This window comes from Cebidichthys violaceus, unplaced genomic scaffold, assembly GCF_023349555.1.
Source record: "Cebidichthys violaceus isolate CVI_PGR_0920_01 unplaced genomic scaffold, fCebVio1.0.p SCAF_19, whole genome shotgun sequence".
In the NCBI taxonomy this organism is placed as follows: domain Eukaryota; kingdom Metazoa; phylum Chordata; class Actinopteri; order Perciformes; family Stichaeidae; genus Cebidichthys; species Cebidichthys violaceus.
In genome coordinates, this window is record NW_027176361.1 from 5,644,433 (window position 1) to 5,670,179 (window position 25,747).

The 25,747-nt window shown below is 42.4% G+C and overlaps 1 protein-coding gene across 4 annotated transcripts in view; it reads left to right on the plus strand.

Annotated features, from left to right (window-relative positions):
* Nucleotides 1-946: 946 nt before the first annotated feature.
* LOC137874598 (RNA-binding protein with multiple splicing-like) overlaps nucleotides 947-25,747 on the plus strand; it is a 32,831-nt gene continuing 8,030 nt past the window's right edge. The window contains exons 1-7 of one of the 4 annotated variants that reach the window (XM_068713363.1): nucleotides 947-1,383; nucleotides 13,920-13,997; nucleotides 14,639-14,677; nucleotides 17,121-17,183; nucleotides 19,270-19,420; nucleotides 21,502-21,629; nucleotides 23,534-23,603. In XM_068713363.1, the coding sequence (XP_068569464.1) occupies nucleotides 1,321-1,383; nucleotides 13,920-13,997; nucleotides 14,639-14,677; nucleotides 17,121-17,183; nucleotides 19,270-19,420; nucleotides 21,502-21,629; nucleotides 23,534-23,596 (585 nt within the window). In that variant the 5' untranslated portion in view covers nucleotides 947-1,320 and the 3' untranslated portion in view covers nucleotides 23,597-23,603. The remainder of the gene's footprint in view (nucleotides 1,384-13,919; nucleotides 13,998-14,638; nucleotides 14,678-17,120; nucleotides 17,184-19,269; nucleotides 19,421-21,501; nucleotides 21,630-23,533; nucleotides 23,604-25,747) is intronic. The other 3 variants (XM_068713364.1, XM_068713366.1, XM_068713367.1) reach the window with 3 other exon arrangements.

Below are 25,747 nucleotides of genomic sequence, written 5' to 3' on the forward strand. Positions count from 1 at the left end.
AGGCAGTGCATTAACCTCATAATGTATTTTACGTACTGTATTTTTCTCCTCCGCTCACCATGTATAAAAACAAGAATCCTGGGCAAAGACAACGCATATTGTACCAAGTCAAGCTACTAGCTGCCTTCCATGTGCAGTCCCTGGGCAACCATACACAGACAGTATTAAATAAAATAAATTAAGAGATGAAACAATATTAGGCAAAACAACAACAAAAAAAACAACAAAAACTATGAACTAACAGCTGCCTCAGGACCACAGACTTGGCCTCTGCATAGGGAAGTTGTGGAGTAATGGCACCATTGGGGGAAATTGCAAGTTCAACAATTAAAAAAATAAAAAAACATGTGTCTTTAATTTTCAATATTTGTAAACGTTTATGTTTAACTACAAACTAAATGTTGTCACATACTTAGTTTATTAGAAATAAAATGTTTTGGCCATGGACCACATCAAGTGCCTATCGACGGTTCGGTCATGACCAGAAGTAATAAAGTTGGAGTTAACAGTGGAATTCAGTATTCAATATATTTCAGATTTACAACCTTAATGTGAACACAATTAAAAATGACATTAAGGTTTAACTATACCCTCATGATCTGTGCATTTATAACATCCGGGCTACATCCCTTTACACAGACACAAGTAGCCTATAGGACTATTAAAGCAGTCAAAGAATAACACAGGAGGTAAAGAACATGAGCATATAAGCCACGGCAGACAACACGCTGTAATAAAATCGCAGGAATTGTTTCAGTGATTAAAATATCAATCAGCTGGTGTAAAAAAAAAACACGATTGGTGATTGGCACCGGTTGTCCACCGTAGCTCTGTACCAGCATTTGATAAAACTCGGCGAAGCCCAGCAGACGGTGCATCCCGCCCTCCACCCCACCCTAAACCCCTCCCTCCATCCCTCCCTCACGCGGAGAGAAGTTTGCCTGCGGCGCAGTCCACTGAACATTTACCGTGTTTCATTTGGGGAACAGCAACAAGAGCCTCCGGAGAAGCCTTCCAGGGAATGTTGAGGAATATCTGACTGCACAGAAACAGCACGCACAGCTGACTTTTTCCTCTCTTTTACAACAGCAACAAACAACAACAAAAATCCGCACCTATATCATTGATGTCGCCTAACTAGTGGGGAAAGCTCGGGTCAGTTGGACAGCGGCCGCACGCGGACTGTTGTCTTGTCGGAGGGTGCTTTATACATTTGGGTCCCAGAGAAGAAGAAGAAAAGGAAGAAGAGAAGCGAAACGGAAGGGGAAAGAAGAAGAAAAAGACAGTCCAAGTGAAAGTGAGAAGAGAGTCCGGCTCAGAATGAATAATAACAAAAGCGAGAAGGAAAACGAGCAGAGTGAATTCACCAACCACGAAGAGGAGGTAGGTATCCGCACGCGAGCACCTACCTGCTGTCTTGATTTTAATAGGTCGGTCCGTGACCCAGAACGATGTCTTAATAAAGCGACTCGTGTTAATGCTCAGCGTGTTTTTTTTTTTTAACCCCCATCGCCTGTTGTGTGACCGATAGTATCACCATATCATCCCTATGATGTTTCCTCCAGATGTGTAAAAAGACGGTCTCGTGTAGATATTTTTTTTTTTTACCTTGGAAAAGTTGCTGGTATATCATTAGAGCCACTGCATGGTGCACTCATAATTATTGTTTATTTTTATTTCATAAAAGGAGTACATCATTCTTTAACATCGTTTTGCACCATTGTGTCCTATGTTAATCCCTCTTTTTTATTTGATATATAGCATATTTTATTTCTCTTTTAATTGCCACCTACCTCATACTGTATTGTGTCTTTTCCTTTTTAAGCAGTTCACACTCTTACTTAAAAGTAAGGAACGAGGCAGGACTTGATACTAGATGAATCAGTAATAAGTAGTTCCTGATTAAGCCTCTGGACTACATTGATTCTGATACGTTACCTGACAACAGACCTAAGTGTTGGCGGTACTGGCTTACTGTAGCGTGAAGCCAGACACTGAAAAGCAGCAGTGAAGGGAATGCAGTGCCAGGGAGCGAATTAGTTTTTCACTGAAGCTGAGGGAGCAATTGAAGTTCAAACAACTGCTGCTGCAACATGTACGCAATAAGTCTTTGTAACCCAGACCCCACTGCATAGCAGTCAAGTGAGAGCGGCCTCTCTATCAATAAGACTTCATTACATTTTAACACACCAGAATGATATTGTTTATGCAAAAAAATAGATACATAAACATGTGAGGTAATCCACTTAGTGCCTGGTGGAAATGTATTTTTCCCCCAGTTTCTTCCTCCTTTCCTTTGCAAACATTGCACAATCTGTATCCGTGAAATCTACTTCTCGGTAAATAATTTGTACTGGTGCTCTTTGCATGGGGTGATTTTTCTTCGGGGCGGAAGAATCTCTAATCAGACGACAGACTTGTTGTTTCAGAGCTCCGTGTGCCAAGTGATGCAAGAAAGGTATATCGGATTATATCGGATATTTCTCTTGGAGAAATTTGATTAAGGCTCAGCGGACTGCTCGTCACTTTGTAACTGAATAGCCAAACATACGCGGCCTGATGCAATACCATATTTGGTCCACTGTTGAGGTTACTATGGATGCAGGGAGTTACTGGAGCAGCACACAGATGAGGTACAGACTAGAGACCGACTTCTTGGAAACCTGATGGAGAGTTTCAGTTTATTCACCTTGTGACCTTATGTACTCGGTACGGTACTGCAGTCGAGGTATTTCAGAGGCTGTACACTGTGTGTACCAGCACTTCACTGTAGGGCTGCAACTAATGGTTACTGTCAACAAAGATCAAGAAATAAACTTGTACATTGTCAGTGAATTGAATAGCATTTTACTTGACAAATATGATGGTCGCAAGTTCTCAGGAAAACGCTACAAAATGCGAGACGTTCAGTTAAAAGTCATATAAAACAGAGAACGGCAAATCTTCACATTTTAGAAGCTTGGAGCTGCATTTTGCCTAATAAATGACTTAAACGATTAATAGATTTCCGGTTGATCGATTAATCGACAAATCGTGTCAGCACCAACATCTTTGCATCAAGCAGATCATCATTTTAACTAAAGAGGACAAAACAGCTTTGATTTAGAGCCAAAGCAATTGGTCAATTAATCGAATGGTCGATAGATTATTGATAACAGTTTGATAATCCGTCTCGCATTTGATTCATGTTTTCTGACATGTGATAGACCAAACAGTTGATCGAGCAATTTTGAAAAGCAGAGTAATCGGCCACAATCCGTCGAGAATAGTCGTGAAATAACCGTCGGCTGCTCCAGCTCTACTTTACTTGATGAATCTCAGGACTACAATCGTTGCGATGTCCAACGTGCAGGAGGACCAGACGGGGGTCGTCCCCTTGCATTGTGCAGAAAGGCAGACAGAGAAGACAGAGAGAGCGATGGCCTGAGGAGTCTAATGCTTGTGGAAATGTTTGGAAGCCGTCCAGGCAGGCGGGGACTTAAATTTACTCGGGTGAATTAACGTAAGGTTAGACAGCGCCGCTTCATCATCTGTGTAATGATGTGTGTTGCATGCAGAGAAGCAGCAGTAAGGTTTTTTTTTTTTGGGGGGGGGGGGGGGGGGGGGGGGGGGGTATTGTAACACACACATTCACACTCACACAAGCGAGCAGGTGTGAAAGGATGTTTTACACAAAAAAAAGAAACACATAAGGCTAAGAATAATGTGACTAATTTATGAGTATGACTTGCAGTTTTCCCGCGTGATTCATGGACATTCGAGTTTAGTCATTCTGTTCACAGAAGCAGAGCTGAGTATACGGACAATAAAACTGCTTTATGGATGATTGATTGACTAATGTGACATTTTCAACCCTGTTTTAAGTCTTTTAGAGCTCCTCCCATCACAATCCTCTGCTCACAAACGCGCTGAATTCAGGCTTTGCGCGTAACAACACTAAAGTAACCATAAACTCTGATCTTATGGGAGCCAAAGTTTAACAGCCTCGCCGGTATGACTCTCACATGCTGAACAACAGCGGCATTCCCCCCCGCTCCTTTTTGCTCCGTGTAGTACGCGACTCAATAGATCACTGATTCGCACCAGTTAAAAACGCCGTGGCGGGCTCGGCTCCTCGCGCCCGCCTCATTGCTCAAACCTCACACGGCATCATCACTGCACGCCAACACTTGACGATGCTTAATGTTTATCTTCCTGCGGAGCAGTGCTCACCAAACATGGTCTTGTTGCGGACAAGGTATGCAGGTTTCAGCCCCCAGTGGCATCTAATCTCCCAAGCTGGTTTGATAAAGCTTTGTTATCAGGCCTTCTGGATGCTCTCACGTACTGTGGCACTCAACGGCCACTGATGTCGTCGAGGTGACACACCGTCTCTTCACATGGCGAACATCAAAGATATGGTTCCAGCAGCTGTGGGTTTCCAGGCCTTGTATGGACAAGAGAAACGGAGGACTCTTCAGGGCACATTTGAATCATTCATTTTTAGTGCCAAAATGTTTAGCTGGTTGAGCAACTATATAGATAAAGAATGAATAATCGGTAATCTTTCAAGCAAAAATGCCAAACATTCCCCATTTCCAACTACTAAAATGTCAGGATTTGCTGTTTTTTTTCCCCCTGGTTTGTGTGAACTGAAAATCTTTGGCTTATGAACTCCTGCACATAATTGGCATCATAATTGAATCATTTTCATTACTTGCAGCCCAAATTTGAATTATCCATTTCCTAATTTAAGTCATTTATCAAGCACAGCTTTACTCTTTACGGGTTCAACAACAGTTTGGTCAGTGCTGAAAACAATCATTTATTCATTTGTGATTATAGTTCGGCCTGTTTTGTGTTAATGAATAGAAGTACAAAGTGAAGTGCAGGTAGTGAGTACATGGAATGCATCAAAGTTAACCAAGTCACCCGACTAAGCTTGACCTTTGACTTCCTTTTCTATCAATTTCCCCTGAAGCTAACTGGTGTTTATTTAAGACTTGCCCAGCCTCCTCAGCCCTGGAGGTCCACTGTCAAACCGCACCTGATTTCTTTTTCTTTTTTGGACAAATGAGTGAACACAGAGTGTCTTCTCCTGGACGCAACAGTCGAAACGCAGCAGGAGTTTGAACCCCGAAAAGTATCTGTTGATTCTAGTCCTAGCCGACCATAAACATGTAAGTGGATCTTTACAAGCGTCCAAAGAGAAACAGAATATCACTCAAGCGGAGTTCAGCAAATGCGCTGAAGCTCCCTGGGGTGTAATTGGATTGTGCTTGGCCTGCTCCGGGTATCCACCGGGTCCTCTTCAAATAGCAGGTCATGTGGCCAGCGTGACCTTTTCCATGAGGAGACGTAGGTGGGGAGAGTTGTGCTGGTGGAGAAGCACGGCGAGGCGGAGGGAGGCCGCGGCGGTCCGTCGCACAGCGGTGTGTGTGTGTGTGTGTGTGTGTGTGTGTGTGTGTGTGTGTGTGTGTGTGTGTGTGTGTGTGTGTGTGTGTGTGTGTGTGTGTGTGTGTGTGTGTGTGTGTGGGGTCCGTACTCGGTGCATGTACCTACGAAAAGGGCACGCAGATATGTTAACGCTCCGTGACATGAAAACGTTATCGGAGGGGAGCTCAGAGGGTAAAGTGGCCATGATAGGGCGACAGGGAAAACAGACAATGAATGTCACGTATCGTTGAAGACGACGCAAGCAGAGGCTCAGTGTAGATTTAAGAGTATGAAGTGAAATTACAAAAATAGATATACCGTATAAGTTAACATACCCAGTAACAACAGGCTCACACAAACCGTTAAAACCCTGCTCCGTCTGCCCGTCTGATAGGTAGGAGTTTATTTATAAAAGCGCGAGGGGAATTGTCATCTTATCTTAGCCATTTGTCAGCTGTGCGACAAGAGGTATTTGAAAAGACAACAACAAGGCTTAGCGTCAGGAACGGCTGGCAAAGGATCCTGCTTCGCTGATGTGAGACAAAAAGAAAAAAAAAGATAAAGAATTGTACTGGATATTTAAATATATATATATATATATATATATATATATCTATATATATATATATATATATATATAGATATATATACAGCTATATATAAACCATCAAAACTGGCCGAGAGTGAGGACTGACGCCCTTTTATACGGTGCTGCTTTCATTTAAAGGCCTGAGATGACGACGTCTGAATTTGCTTTGTAATTAATGATACACTGTGAGAAGTGTGAGTCTGTGCCTAGACAGCGTCAGCCATCTTGCCTTGCTTTGTCATACTGTATTCGGGTGCTTGCTCCGTCACCTCCACTTTAATATTGCTTACTCACAAGCTATAATTATCCACCGTACAGTATACAGTGTCTCTTCTCTCATCCCTCCTTCTGCACTCGTTTTCAGTCAATACTTCTCTACTTCATCTAATTTCTTTTCTCTATGACCCCCCCCTCCCCCATGCGTCCTCCCCCTTCTCTCCTTCTCTCCTTCTCCCTTTCTACACTTTTATCTCCCTTCCCCTCCATTTCCTTGACCCACCCTTTTTCTTCCCTCTCTTTATCTTGTTCTGTAGCCGTTTCCTCCCTCCTTCCCTCCACCCTGGTACTGTTTATAATTTGCCACTCTTCTTCTCCCCTTTCATACCACTCCCTTCTTTTTCATCCTGCTCTCTCTCTCTCTCTCTCTCTCTCTCTCTCTCTCTCTCTCTCTCTCTCTCTCTCTCTCTCTCTCTCTCCCTTCCTCCCTCCCTTTCTCCATCGCCTAGCTTAGTCCCAGTAGACAAACTCCTTATCCCTTATCGCGCCATACGTTGAAAGCATGACCCTGAGATCTCTGAACAGAAGGACCGTTTATGGTCATGGGAAGAGCCCTAAAGACAAGAGTGAGCCAGGCAGAACGGTAACAAGGAGAAACTTGTCTCACCGACTATCCAACTGTGAGCAAGGTCAAGATTAGCTTGAAAAGATGGGAAAAGTTGAAACAAGTAAAAGTTGGTGGATTAGTCCATTAAATGCTCTAACTAGGTCTGATGCTGTCCGGTTTAGTGATATACTTTTCCAGGAAAAGAAGACTGACTTTCTCGTCAGTCAATCCACTTTACAGAAAAGTAAAAACACCTATTGTAGGAGTTCATTGTGATGCAATATGACGATGATTGTGTAACTTCTCTGACATTTTTTTTTTAGTTGCTGCCCTAGATTCGCTACCCTCACTATGCAAAACCATCGAGCAATACAGCTGGTTTCCCTCAGATGCATTCAAGTAGAGCTGCACAGATTAATTGTCAACAACATAATCTACAGATTGATCGACAATGAAAATAAATGAGTTGCAGCCCTACGTTCAAGTAACCTTTGAAGCAGGACTGTGTAACTTCTGCAGAACGGCGGCCAATAGTGGCAATTATGGGTCGAATGCTAAAACATAATGTAACAACTGTGCAAGTAGATAAAAGGTCAGCAAACATTGGCTCGATTGTTTTGTGTCAACTTTTTTATTTGTAAGAGGCAGATTGTCTTCTAAAAAGTGAAATAGTCATGCTTTAAAACAACAGACAGACTCTGAACACATCCTGAAAATGAACTATATTTAGTGCTAAAAGTCAACCGGTTGACAGATAATACTTTGTCTATATTATTTATCCATTATTTATATTTGTCTATATATAATATAGGTTATATATTATTGTAGATTATTGATATTTTGGATTTGGAGTACTGGTTGGACAACAAAGCACGGTCATATTGTTTTTTTTGTTTAACTTGTGATATACATTTGTTTGGACAATTCATACAAATCCATAAAAAAACCATAAACGGACTGAAAACATAATACATTTTTTTTTTTGGATCTTTAAGTGCTGTCGCTGATAAACAAAGGAACAGCTGCACCAGCGCATAAAGAGAACACATTGGCAGCAGGCTTACATTTCTTCACGGAGACACAGAGGATGACTGAGTATCTACTGTTGTTTTTGTCTCCACTTGCACGGGACACTTAAACCCTCTGCCCACCCAGCCTTTAAAACCAAACAGTTTAAGGTGTCCACTTGGGCAGGCGGCAACAAAGGGGGTCCAGGAAAGGCAGAGTCGGACTTGGCCGATTAGTTTGCGTTAATGAGTGCTTCGGAATGTGAAGTCCGTTCCGGGAGACGCATCAGATAAGAGAGATGAAGAAGAGAGCAAACCAGTAGGAAATATTTTGATGAAGTCTTAAGCTGTCAAACTGAGGCGTAGCAGACGGTCGATGAATGGGTCGCTCCTCTCTTCCACCCGCCGTTCAAATGACACCTTAAGACCTTTTTTCCGTGAGGTCAAAAAAAATGGTTGATACGAAAGAAAGCGCACATATGTCATTAAGACACAGGGGTGTTCTTTTCCAGGTTAGATTTAAAACAAGGGAAACTGTAATGGAGAGGGGAAGAAAAGAGCAAGAGCAGGAAAATTGCAGTAAAGTGGGCGCTTGCTTGCTTTTCCTAGGTCATTTGTTTTAAATGTCCTTTAAAGGTTAACCTGTTGGAACATTTACAGGCCCTTACCGAGCTGTAATTGTTGGTCGAAAGCACTTGTGGGAGTACGAGAGAGAGAGAGAGAGAGAGAGAGAGAGAGAGAGAGAGAGAGAGAGAGAGAGAGAGAGAGAGAGAGAGAGAGAGAGAGAGAGAGAGAGAGAGAGAGAGAGAGAGAGAGAGAGAGAGAGAGAGACAAAGAAACTCTCCTCTCAGGGTTCACTGGTGACGTTGGGAGTGTGCTCAACCTCACAGTTGACCCCTGACCCACGCAATAACCCGAGCCTAACCTGTGCCCTCTGACCCCTCGAATGCGAAACTTGACCCGTTGAACCCCGGCGATTAACCGACAAACAGAGTCATCCATTTATGGTCGCCTGACACCTCTCGGGCCTGCAGTCTGTCACTCTTCGCATTCTCCGACACAGAGGATGAAGTGGAAGAAAAAAAAAAAAAAAACTTGCGAGGATGACGGATGTCAACGCAGAGCAGTGACAACTGGGTTAGCAGAAGAGTGTGGGAGTCTGTCAGTTTTTAATAAGGCGCCACTCAACTGATGCAAGAGCTCAACCTGCCCTGTCCTCACTCAGGCTTATGGGTAGACTTCGATTTTAGCTTGATCACAGCGAGGGTAGACTTGTGCGTGGATTTGAAAAGCAACTAGTGTGGGTTTGCAATTCAATATTTTATCTGGGCTTTGATATTGGTACGCAGGTAATCTCAGCGTCGTTGCATGCGCACACTCACCCTACAATAGGCTACTGTACCCTCCCTTTCAAGGCTTCGAGGTCAGAGCCGTGTCCTGCCACATCTGGCTCGAAGGACCTGTATCTATTAACTTGGCTGTCAAATGCGCACACACACACACACACACACACACACACACACACACACACACACACACACACACACACACACACACACACACACACAAAGGGAGGGAGAAAGAAACACATAGTAATCATCTCACATCGCACCAAGGTCGTGTCCCTCATTTCAGCCAGAATGGACGGTCAAAAAAGCACTCAATTAAAGTCGGAGCAAATATCTGGGAAAGTCACACCGTGCGGCAGAGTGTAATGAGGCAATAGGTGTAACGCGTTTTCTAAGTCCACAACGCAAGCTGAATAGAGATGACACATGAATAAGTTGCGAGGCCATTTAATTAGACGTATCAAGCAGCTTTCTTAATGGCTGACAAATTGCATCCTGCCCTGGAGAAAATCAGAGATAATGCTAAGTTTTGAACGGTGTTCCAGTCAGCTATGGAGTCAATTCTGGCTTTGTTAATTAAAGCTTCATGACATTTGATAGTGGAAAGACGGTTTGGTGGAAGGACCGGGCCTGAGTGAGCTTTGCATTTTTATTAGTTGAGCCAGGAAAAACCCCCATCATTGAGCTAAAGTTATCCTCCTTTTGTAATTCTATTACTTAGTCTCATTTAAAGGATGATTTTGGTTTTATAACAACTTGGATCTAATTATGTTTAGGTTTAGCCACCGTTTCTATTGGTGGCAGTAGTATTCTCACAAAATAAATTGCTGACATTTCAAACACAAGCAGTTAGAAGATCAGACAGGTTTCCTCTAGAAAACCCTTAAAGGTAAGCCAGATGTATTTGGAGGTGAATACAAAGGGGAATTGTAAAATTATTATGCAAATTGTTCGTTCTTACCATCCAGACCGACTTCCTGCTACACATTTGACCTACTGTACTATTCGTCGAGGAGTTATTGCACTTTCGTTTGACTTCCAAATGAAGTGGTTTGGAAAAGCTGGCTACGCCATTGTTATTTTACAGCCTTTATGATGGTCTGAATGATTGGGTTTCTTGCCAAGCTGGACTAGCAATGTCATTGTGTCCCCAGTCGTGCAAAATTGATAGGTTGATTCTTCGATTAGTTGATTGACAGAGAATATTCAACAGTAATAACACAAACCATGCGACTATCTGTGGCTTTTCTCAGTCATATACGGTAATAAACTAAATATTTTAGGCTTTTGGACTGTTTGATAACGTAATTTTGGGCTCTGGGATAATGATGGCATTTTTCAAAATGTTCTGACATTTTATTGGCAAAAGGATTAATTGAGAAAATAATTAAGATGAATAATTGATGATAAAAATAATCGTTAACACTTCCCAGATCTCAGAAATTACTTTTGTGCGTACAATGTTATCGCAACGTGCAGAAACCAAAAAAAAAAAAAAAAAAAAGCAATCTTCAAGTAGTTTTGATGAACCAGTTATCCTTTAAGATAATGCCAAACAGAGCCCTCACCCCTCCTCCGCCAGCCTTTAGGGTGGCACCAGCAAACCTTTCAAGGTGCAATGATAGAGTATCAATAAGGTGATGACCTCATCCGGGGCTTGTGGAGTCAAGAATCACTGATTAGAGGTGCATTGATCCCGTGGGACTTGCTGCAGAAGTGGCCTTAATAGGATGTGATGTTTTTGGCCTGGGGCTCCAAACTCTGCTGTAGTCTGCTAAGGCGTTGCCAGGGAACTGCACCGGTACGCCGGCTGTGAGGTCCTCAGCTGGCTTGTGGTAGGTAGGAACTGCTGTTTTTGATCGAGGCCTGCCTCTCGTGTTGGTGGGTGAGCATGCCATAAATGGTCAATGATTCAAAAGCCCACACCAGGCCACTCAGCACTATGGAAATGTAGGTATGTGACTCACGAGGAGCCAATAAAACAATGCTTCTAAAACCCAACAAAACGGTGGCAGAGGGCGTATCTTTGATTTTTTTTTTTTACGAATCTGCAGAATCTGCTCAACCCCTGGCTTGACCTTTTTAGTTTACTACATCGTGAAACTTTGATGTTTCATTTTACCTGGTGGCAAGGCAGCGTTTACAGCGCCTCTTCGAGCGATTGTCAACGCGGCGTAAATAACGAACTAATGTCGTAATCAGCAGCAGATGTGTGCGGGAGAGAGCCACATATGTCTGTGAATCATTCAGCTGCACACCGGACACACGTCGAACCGATCATGTATCACAACAGCTGATGTCAGGAAGTCTCAGGAAAGAGGTCCGACACAGCCAAGAATGTCCCATTGTTCTGTGTGCGGAGAGGACTCATTGTTGTGTTTGTTAGTCTGAACTCATGCAGAACATCCAGCTCTCGAGTTGGCCTCATGACCGAAGATAGGAGTTAAAATCCAAAATGGAATCTCAGATAACTTGGCGAGGGCGAGTTAGATGACGATGATTTTCTTAAGATGTGTGCCAACCTTCTGTTGAAGGTACAATTTGAGGAAATGCTGCAGTCTGCATGATTATCATGTCAAAATACCTCGTTGTATTGCTGTAATATTATTTTAAAAAGTCAGGGCCAATATATTTACTTAACAGTGTTGCGGAGGTTTTCACTCATGCGTCATTTTGTAGCTTCAAGTCCTTAATAGACATTTCAAATCTACAGTTTTGATGAATTGGTTGTCTACGCCGAAAAACAACTTTTTTTTTTGATTTTTTTTGTTTCATCACGTCTTCTGTTTCTACTGCATTTTTTTTACTGCCATACTATTAGATTTATTTATCAGCCCTAACTGCTGTCAGCGACTGCCTGATTGATACCATCCTGTTCTGACTCTTTGTTCCTATGTAACTCCATATAAGGAGTCCCTCTGAAAGACTTTATTTAAACAGACCTGCCAGAGACAGAGCCCAGTGACAGCCCTGCAGGGTTCAGCTTGACTCAGATAAGATAAGATAAGATAAGAGCGAAGGTGAGAAAGTCGCCGAGGTGAGATATTTTGGCAGGATGGCCAGTTTGGCACTCGCCAGCTATTGCTCCCCCAGTTGCTAAGCTCCTTTGTTTGTGTGTTGCTCTGCCTTTGGCATCAGCGGTGCGTATCAGGTTACATGAGGGAATGAGGTGTAGTGTTAGTTCAGCAGTTTCTTTGTCCCCGGAGTTGTGAATCTACTATCTAATGAATGTGGGAGCTATGACTCTACTCCGTGTAATTGCATACCTACGGCTTTATCCTAAATTCAGCCTTAAATAGAATCAGAATATTGAATAAATAATTAAATTACACATTGAAATCCACTATCACATTATTGATGTGGGTGTGTGTAGGGTGGAGCTGCTGGAAGTCTGTTTGAGGCTCACAGTCTATTGTTTCATTTTGATGTCTCATGTGCACGAAAGCAATTATTTTCTTGTACCAAGCCAACTTAAATTAGGTGATAATTCCAGGTATGAGGTGTGATTAGTGCCTGGTAATTCAATAAAAGTGTCTGAAATGATGTCATGTCTGCCTCAGTTATCTTGGTACCACTTAACTGGAGATGTATAGGATTTACATTGTTGTCATTTGTTTTTTAAAGCTTGAGAGAAACGTAGCTTATTGTTAGAAACACCTGCGTTAACAACTCTTTACCATACTGACCCATTATTAAGGACAAACAATTGACATGTAACATGTAAATTACAAGTTGAACTGTCCTGTTTATTTGCCTCCAAAAAGGAACCAGATCTGCATTTGTCAGCAGTGGCTGGACGTCTCAACACCTGTGTCTTGTAGTGCTGTAGTCTGTGTTTACTCCATGTGTGCATATATGTTGAAAGATCTACTGCTGTTCACACAATAGACATGGCAGCCTGATAGTGTTATTTAACATATCGTTGTTACATTTCTGTTGGCATTAAGCACACAAGATATAATAATAATAATAATAAGTGACCTTTTTACCTTCGGAGGGAGTTCTGTTGGACATTTGAGTGGCAGGCCTTCAGATGCACGTTGCTCTACTGCACTCTTTACATTTTACTGCACGGTAATTCAGTTGTTCTCCTGTACAGTGTCCCCCATAGTTTCCAAGGCAATATTTCTAGTGCGTCCCTTTTTCTTAGCACATGAAGTGCGACAGATGAGTTCGTCCCCAAGTTTTTCGTCTCTCAGGGTTGACGTTTGAGGTTGTTGCGGTTTAAAATGTTGGTTTCAGGTATAGCTGTTTTGAAAATAGTGTTAAATTGAGATTTTCTCACTGAAAATGTTAGTGCTGTCATGTTTCCCACCTTCTCTGACTCAATAGGCTACGGACCGCAACAATTACATTTCCCTTTAGTCTCTCTTTGCGAGCATATACATTGTAATTCCCCAGCAATGCCAGCTCAAGTTGAAAAGTTGAAAAGTTCAAATGTAAAACAGAGGCTAGAGTTGCGAGGGAGGATTGCGTAAAACTCAGCAGGCCGTAGATAACACAGGAGAATACAATAAACTTACTGTAAAAAAAAAAAGGTGTGTTTGCAGAGCTGAAAGACACCCCTATCGGTGTTTGAAGAGTCTATCTTTTAGTGAGAGAACTGTTTAACTCATGTTCAGTGTCCTTTTCCTCATTACCTCATCTGTTACTGTCAGGTACTGTATTCAAGGTAGCTATTTATAACTAGTGGAGGTTAATGAAAAATACATGATCTCTTTTCTTGTCTTCCTCAGGTCCGAACGCTATTTGTCAGTGGGCTACCGCTGGATATTAAGCCGCGGGAGCTCTATCTGCTGTTCAGACCATTTAAGGTATGTTTGTATGTTTTAAATGGATGGGCTGCTGCTATTCTTAGCAGCTTTTTTCTTTTCCAGCCGTCAATGGGACCTCCATTAATGGTGATGAAATAAACGGCAATGGAAAACTCTCCCGCGAGGTTCAAGTGTCTGTGTTCCAAAAGCCGAGGTTCAATCACATCTTGATCCGCGGGAAGCTTACGTGTGTGTGAGTCTCATGGAAAAATGGCTCGCTGCCTGCGAAACAAAAACAAAGCTATTTGCTGCACCTCAGAAACTTTGCGTTGTCAGAGGCACAAAGAGTCCCAGAGTTTAGCTCTAGTGGCTGCATGTAGAGATTTTTTTTTTTGTACCGTGGACATGAGGCAGTTAAAGTGAATAATGGCACGATTGCCATGCATCTAATCTCTCGTAGATAATGCCCATGGTATGTACTCCGAGTGAGCGCTTTAGATCGTGAGCAGTAAATCTTGATTTATCAGCTAAGGCGCAACATTTGGTCCATATGGTCTTCATAAGGGCTCTTTTGATTCGTAAAACAATGTATCTAGTCAGTTATGCAGCTGTGCTTTAAGTTGGCACAAACAGAATTATACATTTACATCACATTAAAGCTGTTTTGTTCACCTTTTTGACATTTTCTTTGTTTGTTTCAGGGCTATGAAGGCTCCTTGATCAAACTCACTTCTAAGCAGGTATGCTACAAGACTCACTGAGGGCTGTGTTTCCACACAAAGAAACAAAATGAAAACATCAGTCACTCTCTCATCATGCTGATACTGTTTGCATTACTTTTTCTTGGTCATCAACACCTTCAATTTTTTTTTTTTTGTCTTTCCATTGTCGTGTTTTGCTTTTTTTCTTCTCTGTGTTTTCGTCTTGGGGACTGTGACAGATTAGCACCCTTTGTCAGCTGGTACCTGGAATTGGAAAAAATAAAAGTTTATTGGGGGGGAGGTAAGGGAAAAAGCGTTGCAGCAACTTGCCTTTGGCAGTCGGATAGTATATGCTTGTAGTTACAGACAGTCAACTCCGGTGGGATGTGCGGGGATGGGGAGGGAGACGGGGAAAGAATTTTGAGGTGCCAAAGCGAGTGTTTTGACAAGAGCAGTACTGACGGTTACGTTTTGCCTCTAGGGGCGAAAGGACTGAAAATGAGCTCAGCTGACAGGTGTCCACATCAAGAGTTAAGCAATTTAGCTTCATGTCAGTGTACTTATTACCAAATTACACCGTTTCCCTGACGTGACATGCTCATTAGGAGGGGTTTAGGGCGATTTTGACCGAATGTACTGACTATAATACCGCTAAACTAAGAACAAAGGAAAGACGTTTTTTTTCTCCCAGTGGTGAAATTTCCTCAGAACAAGTAAGATCCCATTGCATGGTTTGGGATTTCCCCCCTTTTTTTTTTGTTTCATTGTGGTTTCGTGCTGTAAAAATCTTTCAAAAGGCAATAAGCAACTACGTTTTGTGTCTAGTATAAAGAGTATTTTTACATAAAAAACACGTAAAGAGTAACCGAACACTCCCTGAAATCTTGCTTTTGCTGACCTCTGTTGGTTTAATCTCTCACCTCGCTGCAGTGAAGTGTTCTCCAGGACCCTGTGACATCGAATGCGGTTACAGGTGCAACAGAGCCCACTTCCACACCCAGATTAATGGGTTTCGAAGTTTTCTTTCAGAGAAGGCAGTAAAATACTGCTTTTCAATCTGGTGTTGAGTAAATCTTTAAATGATCAGAGACTCAAAGGCTACTGCTTTCCAAGTTCCATAATGTAGAAAATGTGGCCTGTGCAGGTTTTGTTCGTTTAGTTTTGCCTGTTTAATGAGTAAGTGAGACGCTCTTTGTGCACTTTGGCCACCCGTTGCAGCTCCCCACCTTGCCTCGCACTTTCATAATGGCCATCTTCCCCATGACAGACGTCAAGTTGCTTAAGTTCAGGTATCGCAAAGCAGTGTTCATCATTCCTCGGGCCCCTATTTGTTTTCGTGACTCATCCAGACTCATGGCGATGACAATGACGGCGTAAATCAATCGATCCCCCTCCCTTCAAGTCCGAGAACACACAGCCATCTCCATATATAGCAAGAGCCAGATCTCAGACCCTTTCTATTTATATTCCTGTTACGCTTCCTCCTCCTGACGTCTTCACTTAGTCCGTCTTTCTTTCTTTTTTTTTTTCCATCTTTCTTCTTTTCTTTTTTCCCTCCTCCTCTTTCTCTCTACTTGTTCAAAATTCCCATAACCCAAGACTGCTTTTCCAGATCACACAGTGTAGCCCCATGGGAGCAACATGTTTAGAGATTTTATTCTCTCCTCACCCCCACCTCCACTCAGCATCCCCATCCACACACACGGATACACCGCAGCAAATGTGCATTCTTTGTTCATATCTGCAACAGCAGTTTGAAATCTGACACCCAAACCTGCATCACTGTGTTTTTTTGTTGTTGTCTTTTTTTTGGTGTTTTTTTGCCTCTCCCTCTTGCTTACTCACCTTTACTATTGCGGGCACAGGCTCTAGAGTGATGTCACCAGAATACAAAACAAGCACTGGTGAAATAGATGTATTACATGTTTTTCAACTGACAGGCCTGTTTGAGGAGGTCTTAAAAACTGTTCCTAGCTCTCGCTTTCTTTCGTTTTCCTTCTCACCTTCAACCTCTGAATTCTCATTCCCAAGACCCCCCCCCCCCCCCTCTCCGCCATTAATCTTATTTTCTATCTCTTCTCCTTTTTCAGCTTTTACCCCCCCCCCCCCCCTCTCTGCGTCTCTTACACTCACTCACGCACTTTCTTGCTCTCACATTGCCCGTATTTGGGCATATGGGAGGTGAACGATGAACTCTCCTTGTACAATGTTAGCGGCCAGCCTCCATTTCTCTCCTCTCTCTCGCTCTCTCTTTCTCTTTCTCTTTCTCTCTCTCTCTCTCTCTCTCGCCACGGTTTTATAAACGGGAAGAGAGAGAGGGAGAGACAGAGAAATGGGGGGGGGGGTATGATATAAAAATGAAATAATGAAAACAAAAAAAGAAAAGAAAAACATGTCCATGTCACTCAGACAGAAATGCCGACTCAGTTTTCCTGCCTTAAACCATGTTTCTTTCTTTTGTTCTGTCTTCTTGTCTCCCCAGCCAGTGGGGTTTGTCAGCTTTGACAGTCGATCAGAGGCGGAGGCTGCTAAGAATGCCTTGAACGTAAGTGTCATGCCCTCCTCGTGCTCCTCTCAAGCACCGGCTCGGCGCTAGCATATCTTGTGATGACTCGAAATTGCATCTCTCTCTGCCTCCTGTGCAAATGCATCTGATATCAGGGAAATCCAGACATTCCTACATTTTTTATCGTGCGCAAAAAAAAAAAAAAAAGACGGAGAAGGCGGTGAAGACAAACATATCGTGGCTGTTCTAAATACGTATGTTTCTGGTTGGGTAAATAAAGCCTTTTTTTCTGAAAAGCTTTGCCATGGATCCTGCAAGGTCAGGAGGACCATTAGCTCTTCTTCTACATATACATAGCATATATTGATCTAGGGTTTAATTTTAATCTCACTTATTTCAGAATGTAGCTCAGTAGAGAGCCTTGATGAGGCAGAATATGAAAGAGAGCCCATCCTCACAGGGTTTTATTCAGCTCTCTTGAAACAAAGCACAGATAGACCGTAATGAACACCAGCTCTCGCCCTGCTTTATTTTCCCACTTGTTTTATTTTTAAGGCGTCTAGATATACACCACATCTTTTACTGTAATGCTTCTTAAGTTTTTGTTCATCCCTTTGTCACAAAAAAAGATCAGTTTTTATCATCCTCCTAAAGTGGGACTGTGACAACGTGAGTGGAGTCTTGTCAACTTTCATTGAGTTTTTTGGAGCGCATCAAAGGCAGAGCAGAGAGTTGAAGAAAGTATAAAAATTATCATCTTATTATGAGCCAACAATAGTCAGACTGTTCCCAAAGAATCGCTCAGTGGGGCTGAGAATTGAACAGTGCTCTTGTTTTTCGGGGAAAGCAGCGTCCCGGGGGTCATATGGAGATAAGCCAGATTTTGCAAACATCTATCTGCATATTGAAATATGAGAAAGACAGAGGGAAGGAAGGGGGATTTGTTTTCCCGTCAAAGCGGAACAGATATCTTTTTAAAAACACTTGATTCTCCCAACAACACCATTGCAACAGCTACGATCATCACCGAAACAAAGCATGCGGAAGGGCTAAGGAGCCGTAAGACACATTTTAAGGTAGAGATCGGAGATGTGCTCGGGCCTCATTATATCCATGTACCTTATTATACCTCTGTAGCCTCGACCGGCTGAAGCTGCGAGCGCACTGAGCCAAGGCAATCCTAGTTAATTCCCTCCCCTTCATGAGAAGAGTCATCCCTCGCTTGTTTCAGCTCAGCGTTGCTCGAGCCTGCAGGGACAAGCAGAGAAAACCATCTCTCGCTCTTTAGCTGCAGAGAACTTTACTCTTTACTACTTTTCTCCTCTATTGATCGGACCGTCGGTGTTTTCCTGTATGTGTCTCTTGAAAGACAACCAAACAAGGTTAATTTGAGGGTGCTTACAGTTGCTGGTGAAATTCTTCCAGGCCTTGTCGCCTCCACAGCGGGCAAACAAATAGCTGATTTATTTTTTGGGGTGAAAAAGACCTCTGTTTATGTCACTTTTGTTGTTTTCCCTCAGAAAAAAATATTTGGACTACTGCACATGCGGAGATCAAACTGTAAGAGAGAAAGCAACCTTTACTTGGCTTGTCGTGAGCACTGGTGTATCTGAAGGCTTTTAGCAGTGGCATCTCAAGAATTTGGCAGAGTTTTTTTGGCTTTCTTGAAGCGGTGATGCTGGCAATATGTCATGACGAATGGCGTATTTGATGTCATGATATTAGGTTACAGTTACAGAGTTCAGTAGGGAGAGAAAAGCCTCGTGGCTTGTCTGACCGTGGTGTGAATGACATCCTACGCCAGCCAGCTTTGTGTCATCAGGTTCTGATTTTCAGCAGTGGGTGTTACCGGTCATCACGTACGTCTAACCAGGATAACACTATAATCCACAGTGAGCCTTTCATAACGGCGGGCTTCATAGTCTGAGCAACTGAAAATGTTTTTTTAAGAATAGAAATGATAATAAACAATATAAGTTATATTATAAAAAACAGAATATGTAAAAAAAAAAAAGTGAGTCCTTGTGATATTTGCACTTTTTGATCAACTCTGTTTCAAGAGCATGCATGAACGCTTGCTAAGAAACAATATTTTTGCTAACGCATCTTTCCGTTTTGATCTCAGGGGGTCCGGTTTGATCCAGAGATCCCCCAGACCCTTCGGCTGGAGTTCGCCAAAGCCAACACCAAGATGGCCAAGAACAAGCTGGTTGGCACCCCCAACCCCCTTCCCTCCCAGCAGAGCCCCGGGCCACAGTTCATTAGCAGAGACCCGTGTGAGTACGCCGAACATTTGTCGTGTCTGTGTTGCTGCTTCCTTTGGCCATTAGTTTGATATGGTTTGAGGCCACTGGACAGCTGTTAGCCATTATTTGTCATTAGTAGAGAAGTTGTGCTGTGACTATACATGAAAAATGAAGATTGACTCGGATGCTGAAAAGTGAAAAGCGGATTCTTCTTCTATTGGTGTAGTGTTTTTTCCCCCCATTGAAACCTTGTCATTGTGTGGAAACAGGTTAATAGCATTTCTCTTAGTAACCTGTAACCAAAATTGGATCATCCCCAACTCCTGATGATATGATAATTGTTTGAAATCAGATTCTGTGCCGTAGTGAGTTAACTTGATTAGCATTCTACCCCTAAACAACACATTCCCTCCTGCTAGATTAATGACTCATAAACAGCTCATGTTCATTATTAGCCATTGCTCTATTTATTTAGAATCAAAGCCTTTCTTTCGTTTCGGGTGTGTATTGAATATGCCAATGCAGCTCTGTACTTTTTTTTTTTTTTTTTTTTTTTTTTTTTTTTTTTCCAATTCTCCATTTAGTTAAATATTTTTCTGAGGGGTTAAAGGATTCTGCAAGAATCAGGCATTGATAGTTGAACATAGGCCAGCTGTGGTTGTACATTCCTCCTAAATGACCAAACCGCTCTTATCTTGGATCTTTTTTTTTTCGCCAGAGAGAGGGTGTGTACGTGGGGCCTCAGTGGAAAATGGAAGGAAACGATTAATGAAACCATGACGTAATCACCAGGAGAGAAATTGCTGTCATTTCCTGATAAGAGATGTTTAAATCAGCCAGTTGTTCTGATCATGCTGTGATTAACACTGAGCAGGAGACACAGAGCTCAGGGAAAATGCTCCTTAAGATTGTGCGGCTATCTGATGGTTGGCCAATGTTTCTTATGATTCTGCATTTTAAATGTACACTTACCCTGTACCACTCTGCACTGTCACCTATCTCTTCACTCATGCACTATGCTCTTTTTTTTTCCCTTTACCCTCGACTCGAGTAATTCATCATATCTGGGATGGTTTCCTCTCATTTTATCCTGAATTAAGTGGGTAATTGACTGTTTGGTAATCCCCGCCCTCTTAACGAGTGTTGCTACGCCTGTTAAGCTTTCCGTTCTCACACGGGACATATGCAGTTTTAGAATAATAATAGAGACAGACTTACCACTCGAAATATTTTTGAAGTAATGTGCCTATGATTTCAAGCAGAAGAACGGCAACTGTCAGAGCTGTAGCTAAATAGATAATCAGGCCAATGTAAGTTTCGTGAGTTGGTTCAGAACCTCATCTCCGGCTGATTTAGTAATGTTTCCAGCTGACTCATTTCAAAACAAGAATTGGGGTAAAAAGGGGTCTTGGATATGCACTTGATGCTACATACTAGCTTTTGGCACTGATCACCAGTTCATGCACCCTTAGAAGACACGTAGTGTAATGCTAAATTAATAAAATCTGTTGTTCTTGTATTGCAGTGTAGACCTAGACAATCCTAGTATTTTTAGTATGATAAGAAAACAATTTAAGATCATGTTCTTTCAAACTGTATGTTTGAAAAGCAGTACAGAGCTGCCAAAAATGCCCCAAATCTAATTGCATGGTTGCTTCTGTAGGTAGTAAGCTTGTGGATGAACATGCTATCGATTGTAGCTCAGACTTGAGCAGATAAACACATATTTTAATTCATTCCATACACTTTTGCTTTTTTGTTTTCAGAAAAAATAAACACTCCATCCTCCAAATAATCTGCCAAGTATTATCGCTCTCACTACAGCCCAATGCACACCGCTTTGGCATGTCGAGAAACCCCAGGCTTGACAGGTCTGCCATGCCTAGTTATGGTTGCTAAGCAATGATTGGACGTCGCTGTTTGACGGTTTAGCAAACGGTCAGGAAATGAAATGAAACGAGAGGAAGCTACTTCGGATAACTCATAACCCCCCCTGTAGTCCACCTCCACGACCACGTACACCGCCTCCGCCTCCACCCTGTCTCTCTAGCCACCCACCCATCCGCTGGCCACTCTCCTCACTCCACTCCTCCTTTTTCTTCTTTCCACAGATGAGCTCACAGTGCCTGCTCTATATCCCAGCAGCCCAGATGTGTGGGCCTCATACCCGCTGTACCCGGCGGAGCTGTCGCAGGCCCTCCCACCTGCTTTCACCTACCCCTCCTCGCTCCACGCTCAGGTAACCTGCAAACCCGTCCCCTCCTCCTCCACCATTACCACCAACACCACCATCACCGCCTCCACCACCGCCCCTCACCTTTTTCTGAGCCCACCGCACAAACAGCTGCTGCCGCCAGCCCTGAAATCACTCTCTTCTCCATACCACAGATGCACCCCAGAGCACACGCCACCCAGTCTCTGTATTTTGCAGATTTACCGATCTACCGACTAGTTGTCCAGATCTACTTCTGCTGGTTATTGTTTTGAAGTCAAAGGGGTAGTTAAAAACTGCCATTTCTGAAATACTGATAGTTCATCTGCTGTCAAGTTGCTCCATAAAAGCAGGAAGCGGAGCAGGAATTTGATGTATCGGATTTGTTTATTGATAGTGAAATAATTGACTTCATGAATATTTGATTTACAGGGTGTAGTCCATTTTTGCAGACACGTTAATGCTGTTTTACCCGTCTCTAGAGATGCTATCTGATCTCATTAACTTCCAGGAATCTAACCAAATTGAACTAATCTCAATCTTCACCAAGACAGGCATCCATGGGTTTGTCTTATAAGTGCTCTAAGTAGGACAAATAGAACTGAAAATAGCTCATGGTTATACAGTGGAAGTTGAATTAATGCTGATTGCAACCAGTCACTATAGTTCTGACTCATACCATGTCACTTTATTAATCCCAATTAGTGGCACCATCAGAACAACTAAAAGCTTCAGTGGTTTGAAAGGTTTGCATCATCGTTTGACCATCACCTACTTCACTAATCAAATCCCCCTTTTTCAACCAACCATGATCCAGTTTATTGAGGCCTTCTAATCTGCACTGCTCCACTGTGAGTTCACATGAGAGTTCCTTATTGATCTCTTGAAATTCCTCTCATGGAGCGTGTTTGGTGCCGGCTGACCCTGATAAGATCTCAGCATTAGATGTTCTGTTTCTGAATTCTTGTTTGCTGATTGTTTTTTTTGAAGCTTGCAATGATTTCTCAGTAGTTAACTCGTTACAGTATCAGTGTTGATTAACGTCTTTTATCTCTGCTAGAGGGTCTATAGATGTCATATATAATGCAGATGCTAAAGTTATTTAGGTATAAAGGCCCCTAGCAAAGGCTTTATAGCTCAGATGATGTCAGAATTTGAAATGAGTGCGAGGTGAATCTGCCTAGCTGGCATTTTTCTATATGCGAGCACACACTGACACACACAAAGGGAATCTGGCTTTGTGGTTTCAAGAGGGGGTTGTGAGTAATGTTTGCATCTTATAACCTCTTCTGACCTTGTGAAGATGCAGATGTGAGACGTAAATATATGTATATTAACAGGTCTTACGGCAGGCAGACACACACACACACACACACACACACACACACACACACACACACACACACACACACACACACAAGACCAAATGATCAAATCTAATTTAACAGGCTCAGCTTTCTAGCTCCCTGGTCAATCAGCTGCTGTCATCTTTTTCAGCAGGCGTACAGTAATGATATTGGATTGCTCATAAATGTTAGCAAGGCAATAGTTCTCAGGAAAAGAACAATTGAAATTGTCACCCTGTAAAACCCGCTATTGTTTTTATACTTTGGACTAAACATATGAAATAAAACGTTTTAATTAATGATCTTAAGAGGTGCTTGTAGCTGGATGTTGTTAGCTTTGGACTGAGCCAGGTGAGCTGTTAACCCTTCTTTCTAGTCTTTATGCTAAGCTAAGCTAAGCTAACCAGCCGCTGGCATTCCTTTTCAAATGTTTTAAAAATGTTACAGGAATAAAAAAAATTCACTTTTACTATGGAAAAGTATTCTGAATTGAATTGAATATTACTTTTAGTATGTATAAATATATACCGTATAGACTAATATTTGTATATGTGTGTGCGTGTGTATTAATGTATGTGTGTTTAGATTCGCTGGCTCCCACCTGCAGATGGAACTCCTCAGGGATGGAAGTCCAGGCAGTTCTGCTGAAGTATGTGTGAGTAACACACACACACACACACACACACACACACACACACACACACACACACACACACACACACACACACACTTACACACACGGCCCTACAATGACCAAGAAGTGCACGTTGCGCCGTGCCGTGAAAAACCTTTAGTAAATGTTATGACACTTTGTTTAAACAGGCACAGAGGTATTCCTAAACATATGGCGAGGAATATCTCCGTGCACATGACGTGTGCGTCAAGTGAGCACCCTCTGCTCGCCCTCAAACCTCCGACCAGCTTACCGCCAAACTAACCAAGTAATTAGTCACATTTACTGCTAGTTGATTTCAAGTACGAGCACAAAACAAACTAGCCTTTGAGAAGTAAATGTGAGACTTTTAAAGCCCAGCGGGCCAATGTAACCACAGCCGCTCCTCGCACATCATCGTAAGACATGAAAGATGCGATATGAAGGGGAACGCTGTTTTCCCCACTCAGGTCACTGGGTACAGAGGGTCGACTTTTCCCATTGATGTGATGCTTGATCTGAGGCATCAAAGGCAGTGCGTCAAACAGAATGTACAACGAGCTCCTATGCCAACGTTTTATTAAAACAGACAAGCTAAAATGCTAATATCAGCTGCTTTGATAGGTAATGTTGTAACCTGTGGTCAAAGTCACTCATCACATGTACTCAAGCACTGGGCTCGAGTACAGTTTTGAGATACTTCCTCTACTTGAGTATTTCTATTTCATGCTGCCTTTTTACTTCGCTAAGTTGTTATTCAGAAGTACTTTTTACTTCACTACATTGACATACTATCACCTAATGATGCTGTGATAAACGTGTTCATTTGGAGTCGTGCTTCAGGTGAGCTGACCATTCTAAGTCTCAGTTTTACTCTCAGTTTAGCTCTGTTTTAGTCTTAACTCTAAATATGTCTTAATCTTGATATCTTGCTCTTTTAGCTGCTAATAATTATCTAGTCACTAACTCTATCTACCATTTGATGCTGGGTTTATTGGAACGTTTTTCGCTGCAAACAGACATGAAAGTGGTAAGAGTGAACCCAAACAGTAAATTTGCAGGTGGAAAAAATAAAACGATGAGCTGGAAAATGATGAAATGCTCTGTAGAGCTGAGGGATGATGATTATCTGTGGGTTCGTCGCTATAAGTGAGCCCTTTCACATTGTACGTCATTTCATCCGCCATTAATGTAAATATATTGATTAGTGCAGCTTTAAATAGAGGATCAGAATATTTCTTCCACCACTTATCATGAACTGATTTCTGAACAAAATCACCTTTTCTACACTGAATTGGTTCTTCGTTAGGATCATACATGCTGAGTAGTTTTTGCGGAGGATCAGAGGGAACATAGTGGTTCCACAGATCCTGATATTCATTGCACTTGTATGTGAGGGAAAGTTTATTATTGCGTACGCGTAATAAAAAAAAAAACACTGAATATTGTCCTGTAATAATGTTGGTAATGTACAGCAGATATTAGGAAATGTTTGTCATTTTGTCAAACCCTGGCAGGATGAAATACATTTTTTAATTCATAAAACCTTTTTGGCCATTTCCGCATTCTGACAAAGTGCACAGTGGAGAATTATAAAGGCAGAAAGAGACGGAGGATGTGATGCTCCAAGAGGTCGTAAATGTGGAACATGCACCATGATCTGCTGAGGTACCTGGTTATTGCCGGAAGGGCCATTCTTATGAATCTTTATTAAAAAATGATTACCATGGGGCTGTATTTAAAATAAATTGCAGATGAATTCATTTTTACTGGAGCTGCAGACAGGAAATAGAGCAGTTGGATTCTAATAAGTGCTAAGATAAGTACATGAGGCAACTATAACCATGCGTGAGCTACACTGCGCATGAGCCTCGCTCATCTGGCTCAGACAAACTCAAACGCTCTTGTGCTCGTAGAAAAACAAACCCACAACAAATCCCCTGCTAGTCTGTGTATCTCTGTTGGCTGACTGGGTGTGTGTGTGTGTGTGTGTGTGTGTGTGTGTGTGTGTGTGTGTGTGTGTTTGTGTTTGTTTGCACTCGGCGCCAGTCACACTGTCACCAGTAACCTCCCTCCAACTCTCGGGACAGGAAGAAACATGTTCTCCCGAGCCCTTAGGGAGTGAATGGGGAGTGGGTGGCTAGCGT